At 31.9% G+C, this 27,114-nt stretch overlaps 3 protein-coding genes and 1 pseudogene across 3 annotated transcripts; 3 read left to right on the forward strand and 1 right to left on the reverse strand.

Moving 5' to 3' along the window:
- Positions 1-1,537: 1,537 nt before the first annotated feature.
- LOC113760234 lies at positions 1,538-2,068 on the reverse strand. Its single transcript, XM_027302797.1, has one exon. It carries the CDS (start codon positions 2,066-2,068, stop codon positions 1,538-1,540), a length of 531 nt encoding a protein of 176 aa, XP_027158598.1.
- A 10,283-nt stretch (positions 2,069-12,351) lies between these two features.
- LOC113760235 (transcription factor NAI1-like) lies at positions 12,352-13,261 on the forward strand. Its single transcript, XM_027302798.1, has 2 exons — positions 12,352-12,963; positions 13,256-13,261. Exons 1-2 carry the CDS (start codon positions 12,352-12,354, stop codon positions 13,259-13,261), a joined length of 618 nt encoding a protein of 205 aa, XP_027158599.1.
- Positions 13,262-13,265: 4 nt separating this feature from the next.
- LOC113763331 (transcription factor bHLH25-like) lies at positions 13,266-14,299 on the forward strand. The gene is made up of 3 exons (XM_027307099.1): positions 13,266-13,378; positions 13,472-13,837; positions 13,932-14,299. Exons 1-3 carry the CDS (start codon positions 13,352-13,354, stop codon positions 14,013-14,015), a joined length of 477 nt encoding a protein of 158 aa, XP_027162900.1. The 5' UTR covers positions 13,266-13,351; the 3' UTR covers positions 14,016-14,299.
- A 645-nt stretch (positions 14,300-14,944) lies between these two features.
- LOC113760236 lies at positions 14,945-20,883 on the forward strand (annotated as a pseudogene).
- The last annotated feature ends 6,231 nt before the right edge of the window (positions 20,884-27,114 follow it).

Raw genomic sequence — 27,114 nt, forward strand, 5'->3', positions numbered from 1 at the left:
ATTCCAATACGATGCTTATTAAAAAGAATAAAAATTCAAACTGGGATATACTCAAAAGTATCAATATATTTTAACATATTCTTTTCATTTTATTCTTTTTTTCCCGCTTTTGTTACACACGTTTTTTCATCATTGCTTTAGTTAGTAACCTTATGGTTCCTCCATCGAAAGAAAATAGATTGAACGGTAACTTGTTGTACCATCAGTTAATTAACCATGATTTTGAAAATCTTACTTTAAGAATTACACTGAGAAAAAGTTAAATGTGACTCCTTTTATCCTTAATAAAAAGGTGCAAAAAATCAGAGTAATTCACCTTACAGTGTTCCATAAGCAACAATGACCAACTTAGTTCTCGTGTATCTCACATTATTACAAGTACCATGATAAGTGAAACAATGGAATTAGATTTTATAAACATACCTAAACCTATTTTTTATTTTTTTAGGTTTTTTTTACACACTTATGTATTAGCAGCGCCGCAGACAAGTATTTTTTTTTTTTCCAATTTTGTCTGGCGTCTGTTATTATTTGCGTATCAGACCTTGGACTTTTCTAATCATACAGAGGCTTACTTGGAAGGCTATTTATAAACTCGAAATTGTCTTATTCTCTGGATAATTAACATTGTTCTTACTAGCAGGTGTCGACAATGTCTACTACAGAAAAGACATATGATCCCATGTGATTCTGCTGATTGCATTCCCCCATCGATCCAATCTTGCTTAGTTAGTCCTAATTTGTCATAAGCTTGACAAAAAAATGTTGTTACTTTAGGGTCCGTTTGGTTGGACTGAAAATATTTTTCTAGGGAAAATATTTTCCATCGAAGTCATTTTCCTGGAAAATCACTTCCTTCCCCATAATTTTCCAGTGTTTGGTTATTAAGTGAAAATATTTTCCGAATTCCTTTTTTCATAATTTTTCGGTGTTTGATTTGTCAATGAAAATATTTTCTGATATGTTTGTTGATATATTGCAAATATTTTTCTACTCTTAAAACATTCATTTCATTACAAGTTAATTTTAGTTTCTATCCATTATAATCATATTATCATTTTTATAAAATATTTATTCATATTACACCATGAATTCTTGAATTTTCCAACTCGAATTGGTAATAAGCTGGAACAATTCAATGTATACAGAAGCAAATATATGCCAAAATATAAAATATTGCTCAACAAAAACGAAAATCCATCTCCAAATGGAAAACGGTCCCAAAAATAGCAAAAGAATCAATTTTTCTCCGAAAAAACTTCTAAAAGGCAAGACTCACTGTATATCTAGATTTTTCTGTATCTTCATAGATGTTTTTGTGTAAGAGTATAGAGAAAAGGAATAAGATAGCAAAAGATAAAAAAGAGGGGAAGGTCGCCAACCATTATTACTTAAATTCCTGGCGGTTCACCATTCATGCAAGGCATTATACGATTCATACTCCAGAAATATCAATAGACTTGTGCCAAAGGAAAATCCTTTGTCGTTACATGATGCTTCTTGCTGATGATGGCATTGATGCAGAGGAGCAAACTGATCACCTTTTGGCTTCCCGAATGTGGAAGCATGGAAAGAAGCAACGAAACAAATGAGCCCTGAAGGCAAACATGCACCCAAAGGTTCCACCCCTCCTTTCTCTTCGAACTTGAGGTAGAAGTGGAACACCGTAAGCAGGATTTGGCACCATGTACTGCTGATAGGAAGTAATGCTGGCAGCAGCTGGCATTGTAGGATCTTGCGGTCTGGGTTGTGGAACCGAACCGAAGTCTTGTGGACCAAATGTGGGATCTTGAACTTGAGCTGGGTTTGATGAGGTAAATGAGATAAACTTAGAGTTTGCATAGACGGTGTCTTGAGCCTCGTGATCGTACTCAACCCATGATGATGAAGATGATGATGTTGGTAATGGTGGAGCAGAGGGCTCATACGGCGGACAGTAATATTGGTACTGACAATGGCATGGTGGTGGTGGTGGGTTATCAATGAACAATGCCTTCTTCTTTTTCTTCCTCTTCTTCTGCTTTCTTGACCAGAACTTGAGCTTCTTCACGGCCTTCATCATCTTCATGGGTGGCCTTCTTGTTTTTCGTGGAGAAAATGAAAAAAGTCCACTGGTGCTGTATTGTTCAGCGGAATCTTGTAAGTTGATTTATTCAAATAGAAGAGATAACTTGGCTGTGGCAAAGTACGGATCTGGAAGTGGAAGCGAGATTTGATAGTCTTACGGAGGACACTTGACAAAGCATTCAAAGACAGAGAAGTTAAAAAACTTCTACAACTCTCACCAGCTCCTTTTTCATGAGTCCTGAAGCCGTCGGAAATTAACTTCAGGAAAATTGTTGTGGAAGTCATTTTCCACCCGGTGGCGTGAAAACATTTTCCAGCTGAAATAATTTTCCAACCTCTTTTGCTTCCAAACACCAGAAATTCTGGAAAACCTTTTCGGGAAAATATTTTCAGTCCAAACAAACATACCCTTAATCACATAAAAGAAATTAAAAAAAAATACACAATCAGTCTCCCTTACTTTGTTTCTGAAAACTAATCACTGAATATTAAAAAAAAAGGTTTGCAGACCTAACCTCGTGACATTACATATCTCTTTCTGTAATTTTTTCCACCTGACTAGATAATAAAAACAAATGCCTATACTTATTCAATTTAAAATTTGAATGGTTATTTTACTTAAAAGGGAATTTCAGAAAGCTCCCCTCAGGTTTCTGACAGTTTCATTGCTTTCCCCTGAGGTTTTAAAAATATCATTAACCTCCCTTAAAACTAACGTTCTTGTAACAAATTAGCCCAATTTAAAAAAAATTGAAGATAAAAAAATGATTTCAAGAGTGAGAAGAATATTTCATACCAAAAGTATCCCTTAACTTATTACAAGTTGGTTGACTTAGAATCAAAAGGGAATATTAGTTAAAAATAGAAAATAAAGACTAAACTCTAGCATGAGCATAATAGAATTTATGGTCTGTTTGGTAGGATGTAAAATATTTTCTTTGAGAAAATAATTTCATTGGAAGTCTTTTTCTGGAAAAAGTTTTGTTTTCTTTCTAATTTTCATCTATTTGGTTACTTTTGGAAAACATTTGTCCTCACGAGTAATTAATTCAATTCCTCACCATATCAAGAAGTCCTCTCCCATCGGCCGTCTCTGCCATTCCTCTCTCGTCTCCCCTACAAAAAACTTTCCTTCACCACGTACACCACCCTTGCCATCATTATTTGACTGAGAAGAGATTAAAGCAATAGACACATGAATGATCAATATCAGTTTTTCAACTCAACCATAATCCAGTCATAAGACATTGAAGATGACAATGAAATAAAACCAACTCTCACAAGAATATTTTTATCGCTAAAATTCTTTCAAAGATCTAGAAGATCTCGGATTGAAATTTCCAAAGCAAAAGCTGGACATTTTTGGTGATGTATAGAATTAGTTCATCTCTCTCCTCTGTGGCCAATCTTAAAAGACTTTCTTCCTCCTGTAAAAGTTCGTTTGAGATCTCTTCTCTCTTTATGCTACCAATCTCCTTGTTTTGTCTCTCTAGATCTCTCCTATTTCTATAGATCTTAATTGTTTCTGTAAATCCAACGCAGATGCAATGGGATGTGCGATAGGTTGGATTGCGTTTGTATGAGAAGAGGAATAACATGGAATGAACAGAGGGGCGATGAAAGGATCGATGTTTTGCTGAGAGATATCGGACAATTCCACCTGAACTATTTCCTGTGGCCTTTTACATCGTACGTTGATGAATGTAACTAAGGACAAGAGGGACAGGATTAGAGGGTGGAAAATAACTTCAGTAAGTTTATAAGTGAAGTTATTTTACACCCACTTATGGAAAAGATTTTACAAGAGAAATCATTTTCTCAGCGCTAAATTGAACCAAACAGCGGAAATCATGGAAAATATTTTCTAGAAAATCTTTTCAGTTACAATGACTATTTTTCATAGAACTACATAAAATAGAAAAATCAAAGTTTTGGAGAGGAAAAATTGTTAATTTGGAATCTAGATTTACACATAAAATTCCTAAACTCTTAGTATTAGAATTTGAAAGATTTGAATAGGAATTGAACAAGACAAAGTATGGCATTTTCAAGAAAAAACATCACAATAGATGGCTAATGATAAAAAGTGTAAAATATGGTAAAATATTTTATGTTTTTTGAATTATTTTTTAACTTACATGGTCCATTATTTCACATGATTAACAAGAAATTTCCATCATTTGTAATTAAAAAAAAAAACAACAACTCTCAAGCAACATTTGGATTAATAAAAAGTGTATGATTTTAATGGAAAAGCAAATAGATCAAAGTAGAAATTTTTTTTTCTATCCATCTTCTTTGGATTATGTATACAAAGAAAAGAAAATAAATGCCAAATATTTTGGAAAAGAAAGGAAAGGATAGATTATGTACAGTTACATTTTATTGCATTTTATCCATAATAAAATCTAATTGTAAACATATTTTAATACTTTACCCTCTTTTTTATGTATTTTTCATATTCATCTAGTTATTCTTGTGAAAAATTCATGAAATAATAATATTTTAATAGGAATTTTAATCTTCTTTAGGAGAAAGAAATTACAAGAACTACTAAAGTACAGAAATTTTTTTTAAAAAGTTAACAATTATCGTTATAAAATTTAATATTCAAGATTTTTAAATTTTTTATATTCCAAAGTCATGGTTAATTTAGTTCAAGTGACTCAATTATTTCCGTCCATATAAATACATAATATTTCCTAAGTTGTAAGGATAATAAAGTCATTTGACCATCCATCCATGCGGTAAGCATTGAGCCCCAAATGGCTTATAGGGGAGATAAGTGATATTTTCAAAATTTTGAAAAAGGGCAGTGAAATTGTTAGAAACCTCCTCGAGGTTTCTGACATTGTCCCTACTTAAAATTGAGATAAGTTGGTAATTCTTGAAATGAGAACAAGAAAAGAACACAAAGAAAATGCATACTTGACCCCCTAAATTAGCTACTTAATGGGCTAAAAGTTGCTCGGCCTCGGAAGTTAATACCTTTGAGTTTTAGAGGACTGACTCTCCAAGACTCCAACCATTGTTGAAGCCATTGCTCACAAGTTTTATTGCTTGGGTTACCTTTATAAGGGAGAAAGTCATGACACATGCCGTCGATGCTAATCTTTACAAGCCATTGTAAAGATTTTTTTTTTAAGATAAAACTGAGAGTATCAAAATAAGGCATAGGTAACATGTCAACTTGACTAGTTTAATAAACTTCTTAATTGGTCCAAGATGAATTATATACCATATTCTGTTGCAATTAGTGCCCCCGAATTCTATATATTTCAATCGTCATAAATTAAGTCGTCGTTGTATTTAGCCAATCCCAACTCAGTTTTTGATACATGCTTATTCATTCACATGACTACAAGATTTCAAACGGCATACAGGCCTTGAACGGGGCCGAAAATAGAATTGGCTATCAAAAGTAAATCAAGTGTAATCCAAAACATAACTGACTACAACTTTTTCAGGTACAAACATGACTTGACATTTGCATCCTCTGAACTGATGCGTACGACTCTTAAGCTTGAATTTGAATTCATGTTTCTGTCTAATGATTTAGGGACGACTTCAAAAACCTCCCTAGAGGTGTCTGGTAATTTCACTTGGCTCCCCTAAAGTTTCAAGTATTATACTTACTTCCCCAATTTTGAGTTTTAGTACAGCAATATTAGCCCATGTATGTCCATCAAAATTCATATAAAACCCTAAATTGTATTCTCATCCTCAAATTATCCTTCCACGGCTTATAAAAAAAGACAACAAATTAACTAAACAGAATAAAAAATTCATTCAAGATGTAAGATAGTTATTTGCCAAGAAACAGTTATATATGGCATGTCACGATGATTAGGTACATTTTAGGTTTAAATACATTTTACCCCCTTACAATTAGGCGTTAGTAGCAAATCGCCTCCCATATTCATGAAACTTACAAATTAACCCCTGAAGATAATAGTCTAATGTATCTGGATAGTAAAAAGACAATTTGCCCTTATTGTTAAAATATTGTCCAATGACTATTTTTCTTTTTCTCTTTCTTCTTGTTTTTTCCTTATTATTGTTTAAATTTCTTTGCTACTATGAAATACAAATTTTCATAATAATGTACTAAATAATATCTTCTGAACAATTTAATTATCATAAGAAATTAAAAGTATATATTTATTCTAAATAACTCCTATTTTATTAACAAATTCTTGATATGTATTCACTAAAAATAATTTGTATTTAGTATGAATATTTTACTTCTATTTTCTCTTTTTATTCATCTACTTTTATTCTTTATATTCATCAATAGTTCATTTGACACTTAATCATATACAGTTATTTTTCTATCGAATATTTAACTATCATAAATTATTACAAGAAACTAAAAAAATGTATATTTAGTAATAGTGTGTTATGTAATTTCTATTTTTATTAATAATTAGTGCATCATCAACATCTTATCAATAATTAATACACAAAAAGAAATAATTAAAGAAAGTAGAAACTACTTCAAGTTTTGTATTAAATATGCACTTTCTCATTTCATATGATAGTTTGTGATTGTTAAATATTTACATAAATAAATAAGGATAAATATATTTACCTATGAAAAGAAATTATTTACAAGAAAATAACAGAATATGTTAAACCATAAAATAAGGATTCTTAAATATTGTATTATAATCGGTGGAGTAAAAAGAAATCTAATATATAATAGGAAAAAGGATAAAGAAGAAAGAGGAAAGAAAAAGGATCATCTAATAATGTCTAATAATGAGAGCAAAATTGAATTTTTGTTAGAGACATACATTTGCCTAGTAGTCAACAAGCGAAAATTAATTTGTAGGTTTGTGAATAAAGGGGGTAATTTTCTACTTGACCCTAGTTACAAGGGGGTAATACACGATTAAACCTACGCTTTAACCAAATCATTGAGAATTAAAATCTATACCTTGATTATTATTAAAAATACTTAGTGTTAATTTAGAATTATAAATTGAACTTTAGAAAAAGTGCTTGAAATTTCAAAAGGAAAAAAGGGAAAGATATATCCCTTATGAGCAATAATGAAGTAGGCCAAATTATCACACTTAGCGGTATCTAAAAAATGAGTGTCTTAATTTGATGAGTAGAATTTGGTAATTTTCGAAAGCATTTCAAAGCATGAAATGGTAAATTTTTTTCGACTTTGTTATGATTCATCTAAACAGTTTACTCTAAATAATTTTGTAAGATTGATTTATCTCATTTATACTGCATTTCTCTAGTCCTTTTTTTTTTAATTTTAGTATGCAAACATAATTTGGAAAAGCAAATGATTTTCAAACTCTTATATGATTTTTTTAATATATGGACTAATTTTGTCACACTAAAATTCAAAATAGGAGAGGTAAATGTAATATTCAAAGTCTCGGGGAAACCAAGTGAAATTGTCAAAAACCTCAAGGGAGGTTTCTTGATATTATCCAATTGTATTGTTCATATTTAAATTTCACATTTTTGTTAATGGATTGGTTGATAAAGTATAAACGTGTATGTAAGACAAGTTTAGCTTTCATTTCAATATGATTTTTGTGCATATAAATTCTCTGGAAAGAAAGAGGCGACAATAACTTTGTTCTGTTTTCCTCATGTCACGTGTGGTGGTTACTGAGATCATAATGAAGTTTCTTGTAATCTTTGAACTTTGTATTTTTGTACGTTTGGTGGCTTGCCTTCTCAACTAAGATGCTGGTTCTGTCCATATGTATAATGCATATGATGAGTGATCTAAGTTTTTTCGTAACAAAAGATTTTCAAAACATTTAATACGTATTATGTATAGTTACTATAATATTCTTCAGACGGAAGAGGTTTTGATCCAATGATTAAAGTTGAGAGACGAAAACTTAGAGGTCTTGGATTCATATTCCTCTCCTCCTTCCCATTTTTTAAATCCTATCCTTCTCCTGGTAGGAAAAAAAATTTAAAAATTACTAGATTATTCATGACCGCTATCTCTAAACCGTTCGTTTTTCCATTGGCCTGTCCCTCGTAATCCTGACAATTACTACGGAGAGCACTTTCAACTTTATCGTGATTGTAATGATAATATCGTACCAGATGTTATGTAGGGAGTGGTGATTCATATATGAGGTTAAACAAAAAGAGTTTCATAGTTGACTTAGAAAAGATTATTAAACAAAAACCCTTAATCAAGAGCGTTCTTTGTGCAATTACCTGATCACAAAATAAGAAAAAAATTACATAGGGATATATTATGAATGTCATGAACCACATGAGAGAGTTTGTTTTTAATTTACACTTTCGGGTTCATATACTTTTGTATTGTACTTGTATAAAACGAATTCATTAAAGAAATGATCATTACAAATTCTAGAACTGGGTAAAACATATTGTTTGATTTGATCTTTTACATGCCTATTTTATCAATCATGGAAGTGAATGTCATTCAATTTTCAAAATAGATTCAGATACATCTATATCTTTTAAACTTATAGTTTGGCTAACAAGTATCCATTCGACACTCAATAAGAAAGGGATTCAAGTGTTAATTTTAGAAAAAAGTATGGTTAATTTGAAAAAGTATTACAATTCAAGGGATTCAATAAATGTGAGTTTGTATTTACATGGTAATTTAGATGTGCTTCAAGCGTTTTAACGAATATCCTACTGGCACTCATTAGAAAAATTCTATTTATTTACACGATCCTACATTTGCTCCGAAATGACTCGCATCTTAATATTGAACTATTTAAAACAAACATTTCAAGGATTAGGTTATAATATGAACTATTTGGTTTTAGATAATGCAATATTAAGGTGGCGTTTGGTAAAAAGGTTTCGGAATGGGGAATTGGAATAAACCCCGTGATTCATGTTTGGTTCACTACTATCGGAATTGAAATTTTGGAATGATAGCTAAAAATTTAGCATTCCACCATTCCTTAGTAAGTTGGTGGGTTTTGTCCAAAACCCAAGCGTGATTCCAAAATCTTATAATTACATAATATTTAGTATAATTAATATTTATATTACAATATATACATATATATATATAATATTTTATAATTATATATTTTATTATAATATTAGTATATTATATAAATATATATTATAATTATTTAGTTAAATATAATAATTATTATATAAATATATATTATAATTATTTAGTTAAATATAATTATAATTATATAATATATTATATAAATTTATTAATATTATATAATAATATATTTATAATATATATGTATATTTATAAATGTATATAATATGTGCATATAATTATAATATATACATGTATATAATATAAATAAATTATATAATTATATTTATATTTATTATTTTAAATATAATAATATATAATAATAACTATATTTAATATTAATATGCAATTTATATAAAATATTAGTACAATTAATATTTATATATTATATAATTATAATTATATATTTATATTATAACATTTGTATAATTATAATTAATTATATATAATCTTTAATTTAATTAGTTACAAACTTATAATAATGATATTATTATATTATATAATTATATATTATAATTATTTAGTTAAATATAATTATATTTATATAATATATATTATAAATTTATTAATATTATATAATAATATATTTATAATATATATGTATATTTATAAATATATATTATATGTGCATATAATTATAATATATACATGTATATAATATTAATAAGTTATATAATTATAATTATAATTATTATTTTAAATATAATAATATATAATAATAACTATATATAATACGTAATATATATTATATTTATATAAAATATCAGTATAATTAATATTTGTATATATTATATAATTATAATTATATATTTATATCATAACATTTGTATATTTATATTTAATTTTATATATAATATTTAATTTAATTAGTTACAAACTTATAATAATATTATTATTAATTATATGTATTATATAATGTATATTAATTTATGTAATAAAATTGATATTATCAATTATACTAATAATTATACATGTTTACTAATAGAAATTATTAATTAGTTATACTAAATTTACTAATACTTTTATACTAATATATTTAATTAGTGAAAATTTCTTATATCCCATTTACAAAGAGCCAATGACTATCATTTACGATGTGGTTTATAATATATTTATTATATTCCATTCCGAAAGAGCCGACGAACCAAACATCAACTATAGTAATGATACACATTCTAGGTATTTGAACCAAACAAATGTATTGGAATGAATGACCTCATTCCAAACCCAAGATATCTGATTCCGAATCCGAATCTGACTCCGATGTGCGAACCAAACGCCACCTAAGATTCTGCGATTAGATCATCGGCATTAAGGAGTAAATGAATATCATCCAGAAGCGCTGTAATTCTTGGCAAATAATTTGACACAAACATAAGACATATAACAAAAAATTTAATAATATCTGCTCGGATGCGCAGGCTACAACCATGTAATTAATTACTCTTACGGGGAAAAGAAAAAAGAAAACATTCGATGATTACTCTAGCCTTAAACTAGTATAATATGTGTATGCAAGTTACCATGTTTTGTAAGCTAAATTCCACTTTGACCTTTTAGATTATAAACACCTTTCTACTTTAGTTCTTAAACTTCTACTTTAGATACTTAGCCCCTAAATTATGAAATTTATCTTATTTTAGTTCTTAAATTTCAATTCTGGATACTTTATTCTTTAAAATATGAAATCAGCTCTACGGAATTGTCAAAACTAATGAAATAGTAGTCAAATGTTGTTCAAAATTTAAAGACTAGTTTAGGGTGCATTCTATACTTTGGATGGTAAAGTGTTCAAAATTGAAATTTAAGAACTAAAATAAGATGCATTTCGTGCTTTAGGATGTACTGTTTCCAAAATTAAACTTTAAGGACTAAAGTGGAATAACCTCTATAGTTTAAAGACCATAATCTAATTTACCCTACTTTGTAAAACACATTAAGTTATTACTAGAAGAAGAATAATTTACTTGGTGAGGCAGCCTGAGGAGTCGACACATGCATGGATGTCTTCCGCTCCATTCTTCACCTTCTGCGCTCCATCAAAGGAACCTCTCTCCTGACAATGGAGGGCAGAAGGCTCCTTTTGAAGCGCTGATATCAATCGTCGTTGTCTCATGTACTCCTTGTACATTTTAATAGAACTCAATCATTGTTCCTTTAGTCACATTTGCTGTATATAAAATGCCAAAACCTCTTAGGATTTTCAGAGAAAAGCTCTAAGCAGCCGGAGTTGACCAGCAAGATAGCCTTCCTACTTCCCCTTGACCACTAGCTTCACATATCTTCCTCAAGATTTGATGGACAATTCAGTCAGTTCATGGTTCTCTGATCTGGTAAGAATTGTGTTTTTAAGGATTGCGTTTTTCCTAATCAGTTAAATTGCTAGCTATTTGAACATTATTCACTGTTTCTTGAAGCTGAGTCAATACCATCTCTTATATATGAAAGAAAGAATCTACCCTAAGCAGTAGTCTTTGAACTCATAAGCACCATGAATACTAACAAGTTTATACGTTCGCCTGGACTCTGATGCCATACATGCACGTAGAGGGAGAATATCATTTATTAATAACCATGCTAATGATTTATCCGTTTGCTATTGTTGTTTATTATTTTCACTAATAGATATCAATCATGCAAGGGATCGAAGATGATAATCACCACATCTTTTGTGATGTTTTAAGTAAACGTAAGCCTTAAATTTACATATTTCATATTCTCCTCTACTGTTTTTAGATTTTTGTTTCATTTTTTTTCGAGTAAACCTAAGTGCTCTGTTAAATTCTTTCATTTTCCCATGGAAGTAGAGAACCATCATCTCACATACGTTTCTTTATTGACTTGTTAATTTTTGGCGGTACAAAGCATCCCTTCATCTTTAGCAAGCTGTCAATGGAAGATTAAGAAACAAAGAAACGTAAAAAGGAATAACGGCATAAGAAGTAGCCTTCATTACGTCCTCAACATGTTTTGGTTACCGGAAGAAAACAATTTTACTTCGATATAGTTGTTGATCCTTAGAAATTTCTGATTGATGTATGGTTGATCCGTATCCTATTATTCAAATCCATTTTAAAAAGATAGATTACTCCACGGACAAATCACACACAAAATTTTAGTCTTACTTTTGTAAAATCCAATTTGCTATTGCTTAGGATGCAAACTTTAGTCTTGCAAAAGTTCAAAGGCCCCATTGATTACTGAACAAATGGTTATGGTGCATCCCATTAATTCCTATTTCAACACAGGGGATGGATGATCCACATTTCGATGAGCAATGTGATATCATGGACTTTTTCGATGAAGAGTTATCTGCTGCACTAGGAGAAGATTTGCAAAACACTTTGTCCCAAGAAGACAATACATATTCCTCCCAGGAAGTTCCATTTCCCCATTGGGGGTTTCCTGAAATTAACCTTAAAAATACATATTCCTCCACCTTAATTCCAAGAAATAGTTCCACAACCAATTTATCTGCACTTTCAGACATGGAAGCTCCTCTAGTTAGTACTGAAATACCAACAAAGCGGCAAAATTCTAAGAGCTCTACTTCGTCCATTAATCTTAATCAACCTTGCTGCTCCCCTATGATTCTAACTTTTGGAAATTGTCAACAAGTAACACTAGGAAGTTTTAGTCCCGAGGGTGATACAATGTCTGAGGTTTTATTATCCCAAGAATCCCATATGAATCTTAAGGATGCAATTATTAAAGATACTCAAAAGAAAAAGAAAAAGAAAACTGCCCGTCGCGTGAGGCCAGCATCGCAAACTTATGATCACATAGTAGCTGAAAGAAAGCGAAGGGAGCAGATCAGCCAGCGTTTTGTGGCTCTCTCAGCCTTAGTCCCTGGCCTGAAGAAGGTATCTAGTATTTTTTTTCTTTTTATTTAACATCTATTCCAACATTTTTGTTCCATTATCTTGATGATAGAAAAGTTTGATGAGACTTTAAAAATTGTGATGTCATGCCTCATGTCACACGCGACTAATTAAAGTAATCACTGTACTAGACAATAATATCTCGTGGGCACTGATAAAAATTTTTGCTCCAATGTCTTTTTGCCTAAAGCTAAAGAGGTCAAAGTTGAAGCGAATTTATCATTGGTCAATATAAGATGCAGAGTTTTTTGTTCTGATTCCCATTACTATAAAGGAATGAATAATGTAAGCTTGTATGTGCAATTGCTCTATCCTCAAAATAGAACCATTCAATCAAATTGGTTTAGCCAGTTTTTAGGCTACACTGCAGATGAGTTCAATTCCTATACTAACATCGGTAGGGACGAAAAACTTTCTCATCCTATTTTCTTTACAGCTTCACATGTTTTCCACATGGTTTGTCTGATGATGAGATCTTAATTTCTTGCAGATGGATAAAAATTCTGTTCTTGGAGATGCAATCAACTACTTAAAACATCTTCAGGAGCGAGTGCAGACGCTCGAGGAACAAGCTGCCAACCAACGCAGGGAATCTTCCGTGCTTATGAGGCGATCACAGCTCTTAATCGAAGATGAAGGATCATCAGATGAGATGGGCTGCCCCGATGAGCAGATTCTCCCTGAAATTGAAGCTAAAGTATGCAATAAGAATATTCTTCTGCGAATCCACTGCAAAAATCACAGAGGGTTGCTGGTAAAAATACTGTCTGAAATTGAAAAGCGCAATCTCTCTGTTGTCAATACAAATGTTGCACCTTTTGGAAGTTTGGCTCTTGATATTTCCATTATTGCTGAGGTGAGCTTTATCCAGTCTAATCTTATTAATTGGGAATGCGGCGTTCTTATTTGTTTCTTTTGAACTAATGATCCCTTATAAAACTTTGTTTCAGATGGACAAAGAATTCAACCTGACAATGCAGGAACTAGTGAGAAGGCTTCGATCTGCTCTCCGGCAAGTTCAACAGTCTGATTGAATGCAGAATCATCTCCAATTCTGATGGTGTAGGACTAGGAGTGGCTGCCCGGTTTATCTAATGAAATTGCAATGGACTGAAGAGTGAAGCCTAGTGGTTAAGGACTGAAAGAATGGTCACGAAGCCAGACTAGTGACCAGAATGCCAATCATTCTTGTACTGTCAATAGGATAACTTTTGGCAACATTAGACTAAAATTTGCACCCACGAGGGTCTCGTGGGCCTTTGATTGCTTCTGTGGATTTTGTTTTCTTGTATGTTCATTATATCAATGTCCGGCATGATGAGGAGCTTTCACCTACAGTGGTATAGTATAATGTACAATGGCTTGGTCCTCAAATATTCCTTTAACTGGGGACCATTATTTAGCTTGTCATTTTATGGGCATGATGAAACCTTGACCGCTAAATCAAAGAATACTCAAATTAACACTCTACCATTTTTTTTCTTTAAAGTCATCAAATAACTCATAAAAGCATAGTGTAGAAGTTGCATTTTGTTAGCTTTTGCAATTAATCTTTCTTTTTACAGTTAGTTTTGGGGTTATTAATTAAGTTCAACAGGACTTTAGTACATCATTTACTATATACTTCACCTTTATGTAACCTCTATCTGACTGTTGGGAAATTTTCATCTACCATGTTTAGGACTAATTTAGGAAGAAAAGAAGTGAAATTCAAGTGGATAAGCTAAGTGTACAACAGTTTGATGCACACGCTGTAATTGGTTTGTGTAACATGTGATGATCAGTTTCTTAAATTCTGCTTATGTATGTAAATTGACTATTTTACTCTCTAAACTATCAATCAAAAGCAAAAGGTAGTTCATCATATTGCAAACCACTGGAACCTTAAGAAAAGCAATTGAACTTCTGCAATAAATGGGACTCGTTAAAATCAGTAATTGAGTAATGTTTTAGTAAAATATTGATGCATGAGAGTGAATTAGCATCTGAAGAGCACGATCCAAGTGTAACTGTAGAAACCTTTCGCCTTTTCCTGCATTTGTTTGAGGTTAACTACTGAAAAACCTGAGATAAGTAATTGAACACCTCCAAACAATAGGGCTAATCAAAATCAGTAATTGAGGCATGTTTAAGACAACATTAATGCGTCAGAGGTGAAATATCATTTGAATAACACGTTACAAGTGTAATTGCAGAAAATTTCCCCTTCTTCTGCATTTGTTGATAAGTCTATAGAGCTAGATGCTATAATGGAGGCTCTTAATACAAAACAGTGGTGCTTCAGTTGCTTGTGTTTCATTCCATGACACTGGCCTTTGAAGATGTCTTTTGTTTGCTCTGTTTCTTTCTTCAGTTTTTCGTCTTTAGTTTCGAGAATAGGTACTTTTAATTAGTCTTTGTATTATTCACTCATTTGCTACTGTATCAATGTTTATAACATTTTTTAAAGATGCTCTAAGTATATTCTTAATTTTGAAATTTGTGTGGGGAACCAGGTGAGGTGTGGGTAGGGGTATAAATTTAGGCCTAATGTCATTAGCATCATTTGTACTAAAGTCATTGATAACAATCCTACAGATTCATCCTCACAGATGGATCAATTTGGGCCAAAAGTTTATTAAAAAATATTGGAATTTGTTCTTCAATACACTCTTTTGTCCCTAAATTTTTGGGACAATGTTAGTAATATGGCAAGTGAAGTTGACAAGTCGCAGAACACTTTTCCTGTAGCACTTTTGTGTGCTTTCATTTTGACTTGTTCAGGCTATGTCATACCTCTTCTAGCTATCACTGGGGCAATATTTGTTGATAAAAATTTATGATTAACTAGATACATGGCTTATAAATTTTGTAGCACGAATGATTTCCGGTAAATGGTTGAAAATTTGGATTGAAGTCGGAGTTGTTTTATCAGCAATTGGCTGATGCTCGGTTGAGCAAGTTGAGAGGAATGGCAAAGATTGGATTCTTGCCTAAGTTTATTAAAGTAATGTCAAAATGGTTCATGCGTAGCAGTTGATATTGTAATCGACTGCTTTTTCACTTGGTCTTTCATGTGTAAGCTACACAGATATGATATCAGCAAATTTCTTGCATAGTTTAGGGATGCTTTTGGAATTTTCATCCTTTCTTTGGTTGAGAAGAAAATTTCCTACCAGGTTTCGCTAAGGATGCTGGCTTTGGTGATTATGTGCCTAATTCTATCAAGATTTTTGGTGTTTACAATAGCTATAGCCACCAAGATCGTGTATTTGGTGAGTCTTCTGATGACTGTTTGTAGGATTGCTTCATGCTTGGTATTTGTTGATGAAGTTGTGTGAGGCAAAGAAGTGGTTCAAATTTAATGTTGGGGAAGAAATACAAGGACAAAGATATTTTTATCTTTTGAAGATTCTTGTCAATATAAGTACTGAAAAACAAGTTAATGACTTGTCTATCTCCATGAATTCACTAAGTGGGACACATGTTTCCAAAGATTTTATTACTCTTGCCATTTGATTCCATGTTTTGGAAGATTTCATAATTTCGCTCTGTCTTTTCTTGCGTTACTTTAAGCATCACTAATTAAAGCAATTAAAGCATAAGAGATTTCTCTTTCTTTTTTAATAATTTATTCCATTTCCTCGAGATATCCAATAGCTTATGGCTCCATTATTGAAATTTGAAACCCATGGCCAAGTCATACCCATTTCTTCAATCCGGTAACTGAGTCACAACACTGGCCAAAATAAAGGACAGTAGAAAAGCAAAACAACTGAATAGAAAAGGACTACACAACAGCCATTGCTACCTTGTATCTTTTCGATCCATTTTGTACGCCTTGCTAGTCATCTTTGGGAGCAACCGAATTCCAGGAGGTGATCATTTGCAAATGAGGGAGACAACTGAATGGCTATATTTAAGCGGCATTATGATCAGTATTGCCTGGCATAGTGGCATAGCATATTCCCTATGAATGCCGTGCTAACTGCTAATGAACATGAATTGTTCATTAACAAATAGAGGATTATTGTCTCAAAAAATGTGAGTTTTATCTAATTCTGTTCTAGTGTTTATCCCGTTGTTTAGCAATTAGTTAAATAAATATTATAATTATAATTTCATCACACATACTTTTTGAATGCGTCTCAGCTAATCACCATAATTGGAGATGCTTTCTATCTGTTTTTGACTTTACATAAAATGACTGGGGATTATATGGATATTTTAAAATTTTAGGGAGATCATATGGTATTATAAAAAATTGTATGGGGTTATGAGTAATTTTCCTCTTTTCAATGATTTTTTAAGGGTAAATTATATTTCATCCTCCTATGATTTACTATTTTACCACATAAACTCTTTTATAATTTTAAAAGTTGTACAAAACTTGCTTGTAGTCTGGACTAAATGGTCAAACTGGCAAACACTGTCTTGTGTCATATAACCAATTTCAAAATCTACACATAACCTCTTTATAGTTATCTAATTATTTTCATCTTGATACTGGGTTATTTTTGAAAATTTAAAATTTTAGTCAGCTTTGTTACAGATGGAAAATTCCTCACTTTAGTCTTTTACGACAAATAATAAGGGCGTTACGTGTAATTTTGAAAATTATAAGAGAGCTATGTAGAAAGCACTAATTCACAAGAGTGTAAAGTATGATTTACCATTGTTTTAAAAACTGCGTATTATGCTCACAATTAGTGATATTTTGGTAGACATATTTACTTTTGTTGGCATACTAAATCAAGTCTAAAAATAAAAGTTTATAAATTGTTATTTAGCAATATTTTAGTCAAGTCAAATTTTTAGTAGTTTCATTGGAGTCAAATTATGGTAGTTTTATTGTTTAGGAATTAGTATTTTATTAGAAAATTCTTATGGTTGTAAAACTTGTTTACCAAGTCATGTAGTTTATAAATAGGGAGTCTTATTATTGTATTAGTAGAAGAATAAAATTTGAGAAATTTGTTATTTTGGTGTGTGATTAATATATTATTGTTGGTATTAGTCCTCTTCTCTCACACCTACTTGCATATGTATAAATTGGCTCCCCATCTACATTGGTCCCCATCTATATTGATTTCATGAAATTTATCTCCTGTAACTTGTTGATTGATTTTTTGGATTCTATATCTAATATCAGAGACCTAGGTTCAAGAAATTGATCCTATGATGCCTGTGAATATTGAAAATTGTCCTGACTATGATGTTAGTATTGGACATTTTTCACTCTTAGATGGAGCATAAATTACTATGAAGAAGTCAGTTGATCGAGTTAGACCACAAAATTGGTCATGGAGTATCTAGTTGATGCAGATTGGACCATAGGATTGGTCCGAAAATTGTTAAATTGATTGTGATTGTGAAGTTGTCAATTGAATTGTGATTATGAAAATCATGAAATGAGTTGCCAATAAATTGATATCAAATTATGCGACAAGAATAGTCTATCCAGTTGAGTAAATTATGTTAGCGAGTCAAAAACAAGTTAAGTGAAGAGCTAAATCTGTTTAGGTACATGGAATATTATAGTAGCAAAAATTTTTGTAGATGAAAAATTCAAAGTGATACTAGTAGAATTTTACAAGGGAGATTATTGATCATGATGGTGGTGAACTCGATCTAAGAGAAAGTTTGATTTAAAGGAGGCAATGTTGGTACACTAAATCAAGTCTAAAAATAGAATTTTCTAAATTGTCATTTAGCAGTGTTTTAGTCAAGTCAAATTTTTAGTAGTTTTGTTGGAGTCAAATTACAATAGTTTTATTATTTAGGAATTAGTATTTTATTAGAAAATTCTCATGGTTGTAAGATTTGTTTGCCAAGTCATATAGTCTATAAATAGGGAGTCTAATTATTGTATTAGTTGAGAAGGGTAAAATTTGAGAGCATTATTCTTGTGGTGTATGATTAATATATTATTGTCGGTATTATTCCTATTCTCCTGCATATATTTTTATGTGTGTAAATTACCTCTCCATCTACATTGGTTCTATGAAATTTATCTCCTCCTACAACATTTTGATATAATTTGTTTGGGTTCTACAACTTTAATTTTTCTTTCAAATGTATTTTGTGGCTTAGTACGTAGGCATCAATATAGCAATGTGTCTTATTTTGCTGGACATTCCTCTTCAGCTAAGAGGTGATAACTGCCAAAAAAATAAAAATGTGCTAAAACAGCAAAATTTGAACATTCTGACCATTGTTAAGGATCCACTATCCATCCGTGGATCCAAGTTAACAAATTTGCACAACTCTCTGAAATGAATCCGATTCACTTTCTATGGAATCCAGGGACTGATTCTTAATCCGTGGATAGATTCTCAATAATCCATGACCGGATTCTGAATTTTAAAATTCGTCAACAATTGTGTATATATAACTCATCTTATTTTAGTATCCACGAAAGTAGTTGGCTGTGCAAAAACTGAAAGGATTATAGTTACATTACATTAGGATCTCATGTAGTTCATGGTTTCAAAAATTGCTATCTGATTTTAATTTCTTTTTACTCACATAACATATACTCTTGGTATCTAATACCAATACAAAATCATTCGAGTTTGGCAATAGTTTTCTATCTTTAGAATCATTAGGGTTCTGAAATTTAATTGTATTTACATTGCATGAGTTCGCATTTAAAATTCGTGATAGTGGCTTGTCAAACAAAAAAAAAAAGAAAATCGTGATAGTGACCCGACCAATTGATATATCAACAGGCAGGGAAAGAATAAGTGAAGGATAAGCAGTGGCAGACTGTCATATTATGATATTAATGGGCACTATTAGAAGAATCCAATAGCTAAATTTCAAAGAAATTATAGGCAACATCTGCATATACGTACTATATCATAGTTTCGTGACCCACGAGGTGAATTATTTTTCATCGACTAAGAGCATCACAGCTTCCTCCAAAAACAACAAAAAAAAGGGAAAAAAAAAATCTAGGCCATGATATTGGTCTGTCTGCATCCTCCACTAGATCGACAGTCTTGCTCCAGATCTTTATCTCAATTTTTTTTCACATAGGACGCCAAATCATCAGCAGTTTTATTATTAGTACAGATCAAGGCATTTTGAAACAATTTCCCTCAAAACTCAGCACTAAGCAGCCTGCTTGCCTCTCTGGTGATATTGATGAACAGACACAAGACTTCCCAACTGCTTCCATGATTATCAGGTTGAATTCTTTTTCCATCTGAAAAAGATTAATTCAAAGGATCATTGCTCGAAAATCTGTTGCAATTTTACTGAAAAATTGTTCCATGGATCAGCAGTAATTGTAATGTCAAGAGCCCAACTTCCAAATGGTGTCACACTAACAGCAAGATTGAGCTTCTCTACCTCAGAAGCAATTTTTGTCAGTACCCTTTCTATGATCTTCACAATGAACAATCAGAAAAACATTCTTGTCTTAAAATTTAGCCTAAATTTCAATCCGTGGCTGCTCATCAGGGCCAGCCATATCATCTAAATAACCTTCATTTTCAACTAAGAGTTGTGGTTTCTTCACAAGCACCGCTGGTTCCATGGTTTGTTCCTCCAGCTTCTTTGCTCTCTCCTCAAGAATGAAAGTTTTATGCATCTGCAAGAACTTAAATGACTCGTGAACAAGAATTCTATAAGAACTTCGGTTGCAAATTACGTGCTGAGATTTCAAAATCTATATATAGGTTGAAAACTTGCACGCCCGATCAATTTATTTAGTGTAGTCGTCACTGTCTGCCTGATCAATTTATTTATCTAACCGATATTAGCAATCAACACAAACTTGTCTACTATGCTGGTTTTTTTTTATCCCTAGTTTAGGAAAAATTAGATAGTACCTTCTTGAGACCAGGAACCATGGTGGAAAGAGCCATGAAACTCTGGCTGAACAGCTCGTTTCGCTTTCTTTCTGCTACCACGTGATCATAGTTTTGGGTTCGTAACCTTGTACGACCGCCAGGTTTCTTTGCTTTTGTTTGGACAGTAGTATTAGTGGCCTCATCAAGTTTTACAAATGAACCTTGGGATGTCAAAACCTCAGACACTGCATCATCCTCAGGGTTCAATGTTCCTAGACTCACTTGTTGAGGATTTATTCCTAGCATATTTGGATTCCCAAAAGTGAGAATCAGTGGACAAGAAGAAGCTTGATCAAAATTTGGCACATTGTGGATGCTTGACAAGTTATAGCCATTAGGCTTGTGCTGTTTGGCTGGTCTTTCAGGAACAAATAGATGAGCTACCATCACTGAACTAAGAGATCCGAAAATCTGGAGAAGGATGAATTGCCTTTTGGATACAGAACTAAGATATAGAAATAGGTGGAGAAAGATGAATTGCCTTTTGAAGACAAGAGAATATTGAAAGTAACGGACAGCTGCGGCAGATAACTCTTCATCAAAGACGTCCATTATTGATCACTAAAACTGGATCCTCCATTCCCTGTTAATTAAGACAAAGGAGAAGGTTGTATAAGCTTTTCATACGTACTTGAATTTTTCCTCCTAAGTGATCTTTGAAGCTTCTGAGATGGGTGAAACATATCCATACCTTAAAAAGCAAAACTGGGAAATAAAGAAAAAAACGAAAGAAAGAGCAATAGAGAACAAGAGGCGTACAAGTCCAGGACATTTTTATCAGTGCTTCAAAAGGATCCCCCCTCTGCGCTCCATTGTCAGGGAAGGCCCCTCCTTCAATGGAGCGCAGAGGATGATGAATGGAGCAGAAGACATCACTCAACCATTTATACACGGTTGTACGCCTGATTCATTTAGGGTTTGAATGTGCTCAAGCTGCACGATGACTAGTTCATGAAATAATTTATTTGAAGCGTGTAAATTGAGAAAATCGTTAAATATTACTATATTCGATGAACGATTATATGCCATAAATATTCACTAAACTATTCTACGTAACTCTAGTACCACAAATCCACCAAACCTCCCCCATCCCCACCCAAAAAAAGTTTATTTTTGGGTAAAATATCCAAAAACTCCCTGTGATTTGCTAAATATTCAATTTAATTCCCTCTAGTTTGAAAACCTATACTATAACTCCATGTGATTTCAACTAAATTGAAATTGGACGGAAAGCATTTAATCTAACGGTTATACATGAAATATCAATATTGCTCTTATATAAATGAACTCCCTATGATTGGTTGAATGTTCAATTTAACTCCCTCTGGTTTGAAAAATTACACTTACTACGATTTCGACTAAATTGAAAATTGAATGGAAAGCATCTCACGTATAGTAGGGGCAATATTGATATTTCACACACAACCGTTAGACTTTATGCTTGCTGTCCAATTTTCAATTTAGTCAAAATCACAAGGAGTTATAATGTAGGTTTTCAAATCAGAGGGAGTTAAATTGAATATTTGTCAAATCGCAGGGAGTTTTTTGGTATTTTATCCTTTATTTTTTCTGCTTTTTGTGATATGAATGGATAAAAAGATTCTTTTTTATCTCAATTAAAAAAAAACAAACATCGGGTGATCGATACCATTAGATAGTAGATATAACTTGAGTAAGTCCGATTACATATCTTAGTTGTACTTGTTATAGAATTTTATGCAAAATTAAAATATCATTACGATGCAAAAATTAGTGTATACAAACAAAATATTTTATGTAACTAAAGCCCATTAGTATATTGTAATTATACTTTGTACGGTAAAATAAGTACATTAACGATCAACAATTGTACATCGCGTAACTCTACTATCACTAATCCAACACCCCCCATTTCCAGCTACCCTATTCGCATTACCCCACCTCCCTTCCGGAAGAGGGGCAAACAACCGTTCCTGACAGTTCATGGCCAAGATTTGGTCAAAAAAAATTATATGACCAGATCTCATCTTGTATCTGATTTTTAATAATATGTGTGAGATCCATAAAATTTTACTCTAGAATTATACGTTATTAAAAATAAATTATATTATATATAAATAGAGTTACACCATGTATAAAATATACATAACCTTCAGGAACTGCAGCTGTTCCTGCCCCTGTTCCTGCCCCTGGTACCTCCCTTCCCCAAACCGACGCCTTAAAGCCCGAGCCCAACTTCTGGTACGAAGATTCCCATATCTACGACCTCAGCCTTTCCTTTATGGTTTTGTTTTTGGGATAATTGCAGAAACCTCCCCTAAGGTTTCTGACATTTGCACTGACCTCCCCTGTAGTTTGAAAAATTATACTAACCTCCCCTGAGGTTACTAATCTTTTACAAATTCAGTCCAAACGATTAAAATATTGTTTTAGGGAGTGAAATTAGAATTTTTTACCAAATTTGTCCTTTGTACTACATGTCCAATGAATGACAAAATACTACAAATCAATTAACAATTAATAAATTTTAAGGAGTATAGTTTATAGACAAATATGCATTACCTATTTAAAGTACCGGCTCTTTATGGGTATTTTACTTTCAAACATTTAATTTAATACAAATATTTACGCTCAAATACATATTTGTATTTACTTTCAAATATTTAATTTTTGTTAAATACAAAAACTACCAATCTCTCTTCCATAAAAATATTAATATAATACTTTTTCAATTTTAGTTACAAACATTTATGTATTTAACATAAATTAAGTGATTCAGAATAAAATACCCATAAAGAGCCAATACTTTACTCATGTAATGGATGAAAATCATAAAGAATTAATACTTTATGAGTCATTTTTTTAAAAAAAATGTTTAATTTATATTAAATAAATAACCTATCGATTTCCTTTTTGCAAGAATATTACTATAACAATTTTTGAATTTTACTTACAAATATTGATATATTTATCATAAATTAAATATTTGAAAGTAAAATACTCGTAAAGAGCTGGTACTTTAAATGAGTAATGCGTGTTTGTCCATAAATTATACTCCTTAAAATTTATTAATTGTTAATTGATTTATAGTACTTTGTCATTCATTGGATATACAGCACAAAGGGCAAATCTGGTACAAAATTCTAATTTCATTCCCTAAAATAATATTTTAATCGTTTGGACTAAATTTGCAAAGGATTAGTAACCTCAAGGGAGGTCAGTGTAATTTTTCAAACTATAGGGGAGGTCAGTGTAAATGTCAGAAACCTTAGGGGAGGTTTCTACAATTATCCCTTTGTTTTTTTAAAATGTCGTACAGAGATTGTGGGCCTTTGACTTCTTGAACTCTCCCCTATTTTTTCAACAGTCTGTCTCGTGGATACCCTATCCTTAAGATATACTATTTCAAGTATTATATTTTTAAAAATATAAATTTAATTAAAAAAATAAATAAATATAAGGAAGGGTAAACAAGATTCAATAGGAAAAATATATAAATATAAGGGAAAGTATATAAATATTAGGGATGATAATAATTATTAGTATGTATATATATACCGTAAATTAGGTGAATGATAAGTGTATTAATGAGTGTCCTAAGAATACTTGCTATAAAAAATCCTTTTTTCAACCAAACATGGACAAAGTTTGTAGTACTTTCTGCTTGTGGAAGTGAAACGGAATCGCTTGAGAGAAGGTGGAAAATAAAATAAAATAAAAAACAGAGAAGTTTAGTGAAGGCTCAAGACATGAACCAAGCATATTTAATGTTGGAAATTCATGATTTCCTGCCAAAATCCCTGGATTCTTGTACCAAATTACTCCTTAGCACTTTGGAATTCTAATGCCATCAAGGATTTGAGCTAAAATCCCTATGTATGCGATACTTCAAATTTTGATAAGTGCAAGTACAAGGGATAATCTATAAGTCTCCTCAGGAATCACAAGAGTTGCCGACTTTTGTAGTTTCTATGGGTTTAGGTTTGTAAAATGCCGTAAAAGTCATTCTGGCTTTGGTAAAAAAAGTATAAGGGATAATCCCCAAACATAGGAAACCTATGACTGAGCCAAAGGCTATACTATGTATGTTACACAAACCAAGCCAAAACAGCCTAACTAAATTTGTGCAGTACAATGGATTGGTGAAAACCAACTCATTATAAGACCCCAATTCTTTTTCTCCCTTTTGTCACATTCTCCAACTGTGCACAATACAATACATCCCGAATAAATTCTTTGCACAACCGGACAGGCCAATCTAATGTTTGAATACCACCAAGATTTGAGCTCTCCAAATATGATAAACAGTCATAGCCAGTCAAAGTTTGCTAAGCTGATGACGAAAAGATCAATTGGACCTGGCATTGCATCTCAACCAGGCTGTTTTCATTGGTCCAACCAACAGATCAGGCATAAGCATGATAAACTCCAATATTTGCCTGGATAAAACTTCAAATCTTCTGCTTTATTTTCTCCTTCTGTGTTCCAAAGCTTTCTCTTTCTTTCTTTTGTTTTTTGAAGTACTACTCGTCCTTTTTTCTTTTCCTTTTTCCTATTTTGTCTTACTGAAAATAGGCAAGTTTCGATTGGTAACTTTTACTAATGAAAAAGTAGTATCTTTTACCCAAAAATGGTAAGTTTCATTAAAAAGGTGAAAAGTTTGTAAACAAATTGTTATAAACAGAATGATATGTTTAGTAACGAAATCGTCTGTTTTAGTTAAAAAAAAAAAAAAGAATCTTTTTGCTGTAAAAGTTTGTCATTTTGCTAAAAAGGAAAGTTTTATTAGAATACTAGTCAGCTCAGCAGGTGTAGTAATACCAATTAGATTATGTGATATTAATTCTGCTGTAAGTCTTGCTAATGTAATCTACTCAAAAAGTAGTAAACTTTGCTAGCAATAGTAAGAAGCAACTTTATTTTATCAATTACTCACTTTTTCTATTAACTGGTATCCCTTTTTTTTTTTTTTTTTTTAAAAGGAAGGTAGTGCCGTTTTCCTATAGAGTGGTAGTCACTGTTGAAAAATAGATAGATTTTGTCAACAAACTGTTGAGAGAAAGAAAAACGCATAATTAGTGAACACTAATGTCAAGGGATGTGGTCATCACCATCGTTGAAGTGATTTTGCTCATCCTGAGAATGTGTCCGACAATGGTACAAAAGAGACCTCACATGCTATCTCTGTTGAAGAAGTATTCAACGGCAACCGTAATTGCGTGCACTCGCAGCCAAGGCTTGGAGATTGTTAGGACGAGTCAATAATAGAAGAAGAGTTTTGTCGTGTGGTATGAAAACGGTGATTAATTATGCCATGATCAGTTAGCCTTTTGTTTTGTCGGAATAATAATATTCTTATAATATAATCAATTATATTTTATAGGGGGCTAGAGAGGAGGTTAAAGAGCCTACCAACCGGAGTTGGGCCAAGTGATAAGCAGCTTGGTTCCGCTTAAGCAAGTCTCGGGTTCGAAACCTGGCGTATGCAGCTACCCTTGTTGGGAGACTCACCCACCACAGCCAGGTGTGCGACCCGGGTCGACCAACGGATTAGTCAGGGCAGAGCCCTGGATACCGTGGCAGGCAACCAAAAAAAAAAAAAAAAGAGCCTTATAACCTAATCTATCCTATTTTACAGGGAGGTATCTATCACTTCTGCAGGTGGGATTCGAACCCCTCAACCTATAGACAAAAGAGGGATTTAATCGCTTTTTGGTGGCCGCTAAGTCAAAACTCGATGGTTATAATTAGTTAGCCAATTTGAGGGTAATTCTAACATAAGTCCATTGACTAGTAATTAACACATCTAAATTCGCCTAACATGACATGTATATACACTGTACATACTAATAATTATTACCTTTCTTTGAATTTATATACTATTCCTATTTAATTTTGTCTATCATTCATTGTATTTATTTACTTTTCTTAATTAATTTTACATTTCAAAAAATATAACATCTAAAATATATCTAACGAGTACCCAATGGGCACCTGTTAGATAGACCCTTAGGAAAATAATTGAAGGAAAATTTGAAAAAGCGCATTGACTAAACAAAGGGACAAAATCGATGTGTGATTAACTAGATGAATTCATAATGCAGGGGAAGTTTATATAAGGAAACTCTGAGTTTGTTTGGATAAGAGTTTATTTAGATGATTTATTTGAGATAATTACTGTAGCACTTTTTGTGATGTGATTAGAGGTGTCAAAATGGGTAACTTGGGCGGGTTTGGGTTGGGTAAAATGGGTAATGGGTATAAGTGAATCAACCCATTTATACCCATTTAATTATATGGGTATAAATGTGTAAGT

Source organism: Coffea eugenioides, chromosome 2, assembly GCF_003713205.1.
Source record: "Coffea eugenioides isolate CCC68of chromosome 2, Ceug_1.0, whole genome shotgun sequence".
Lineage (NCBI taxonomy): Eukaryota > Viridiplantae > Streptophyta > Magnoliopsida > Gentianales > Rubiaceae > Coffea > Coffea eugenioides.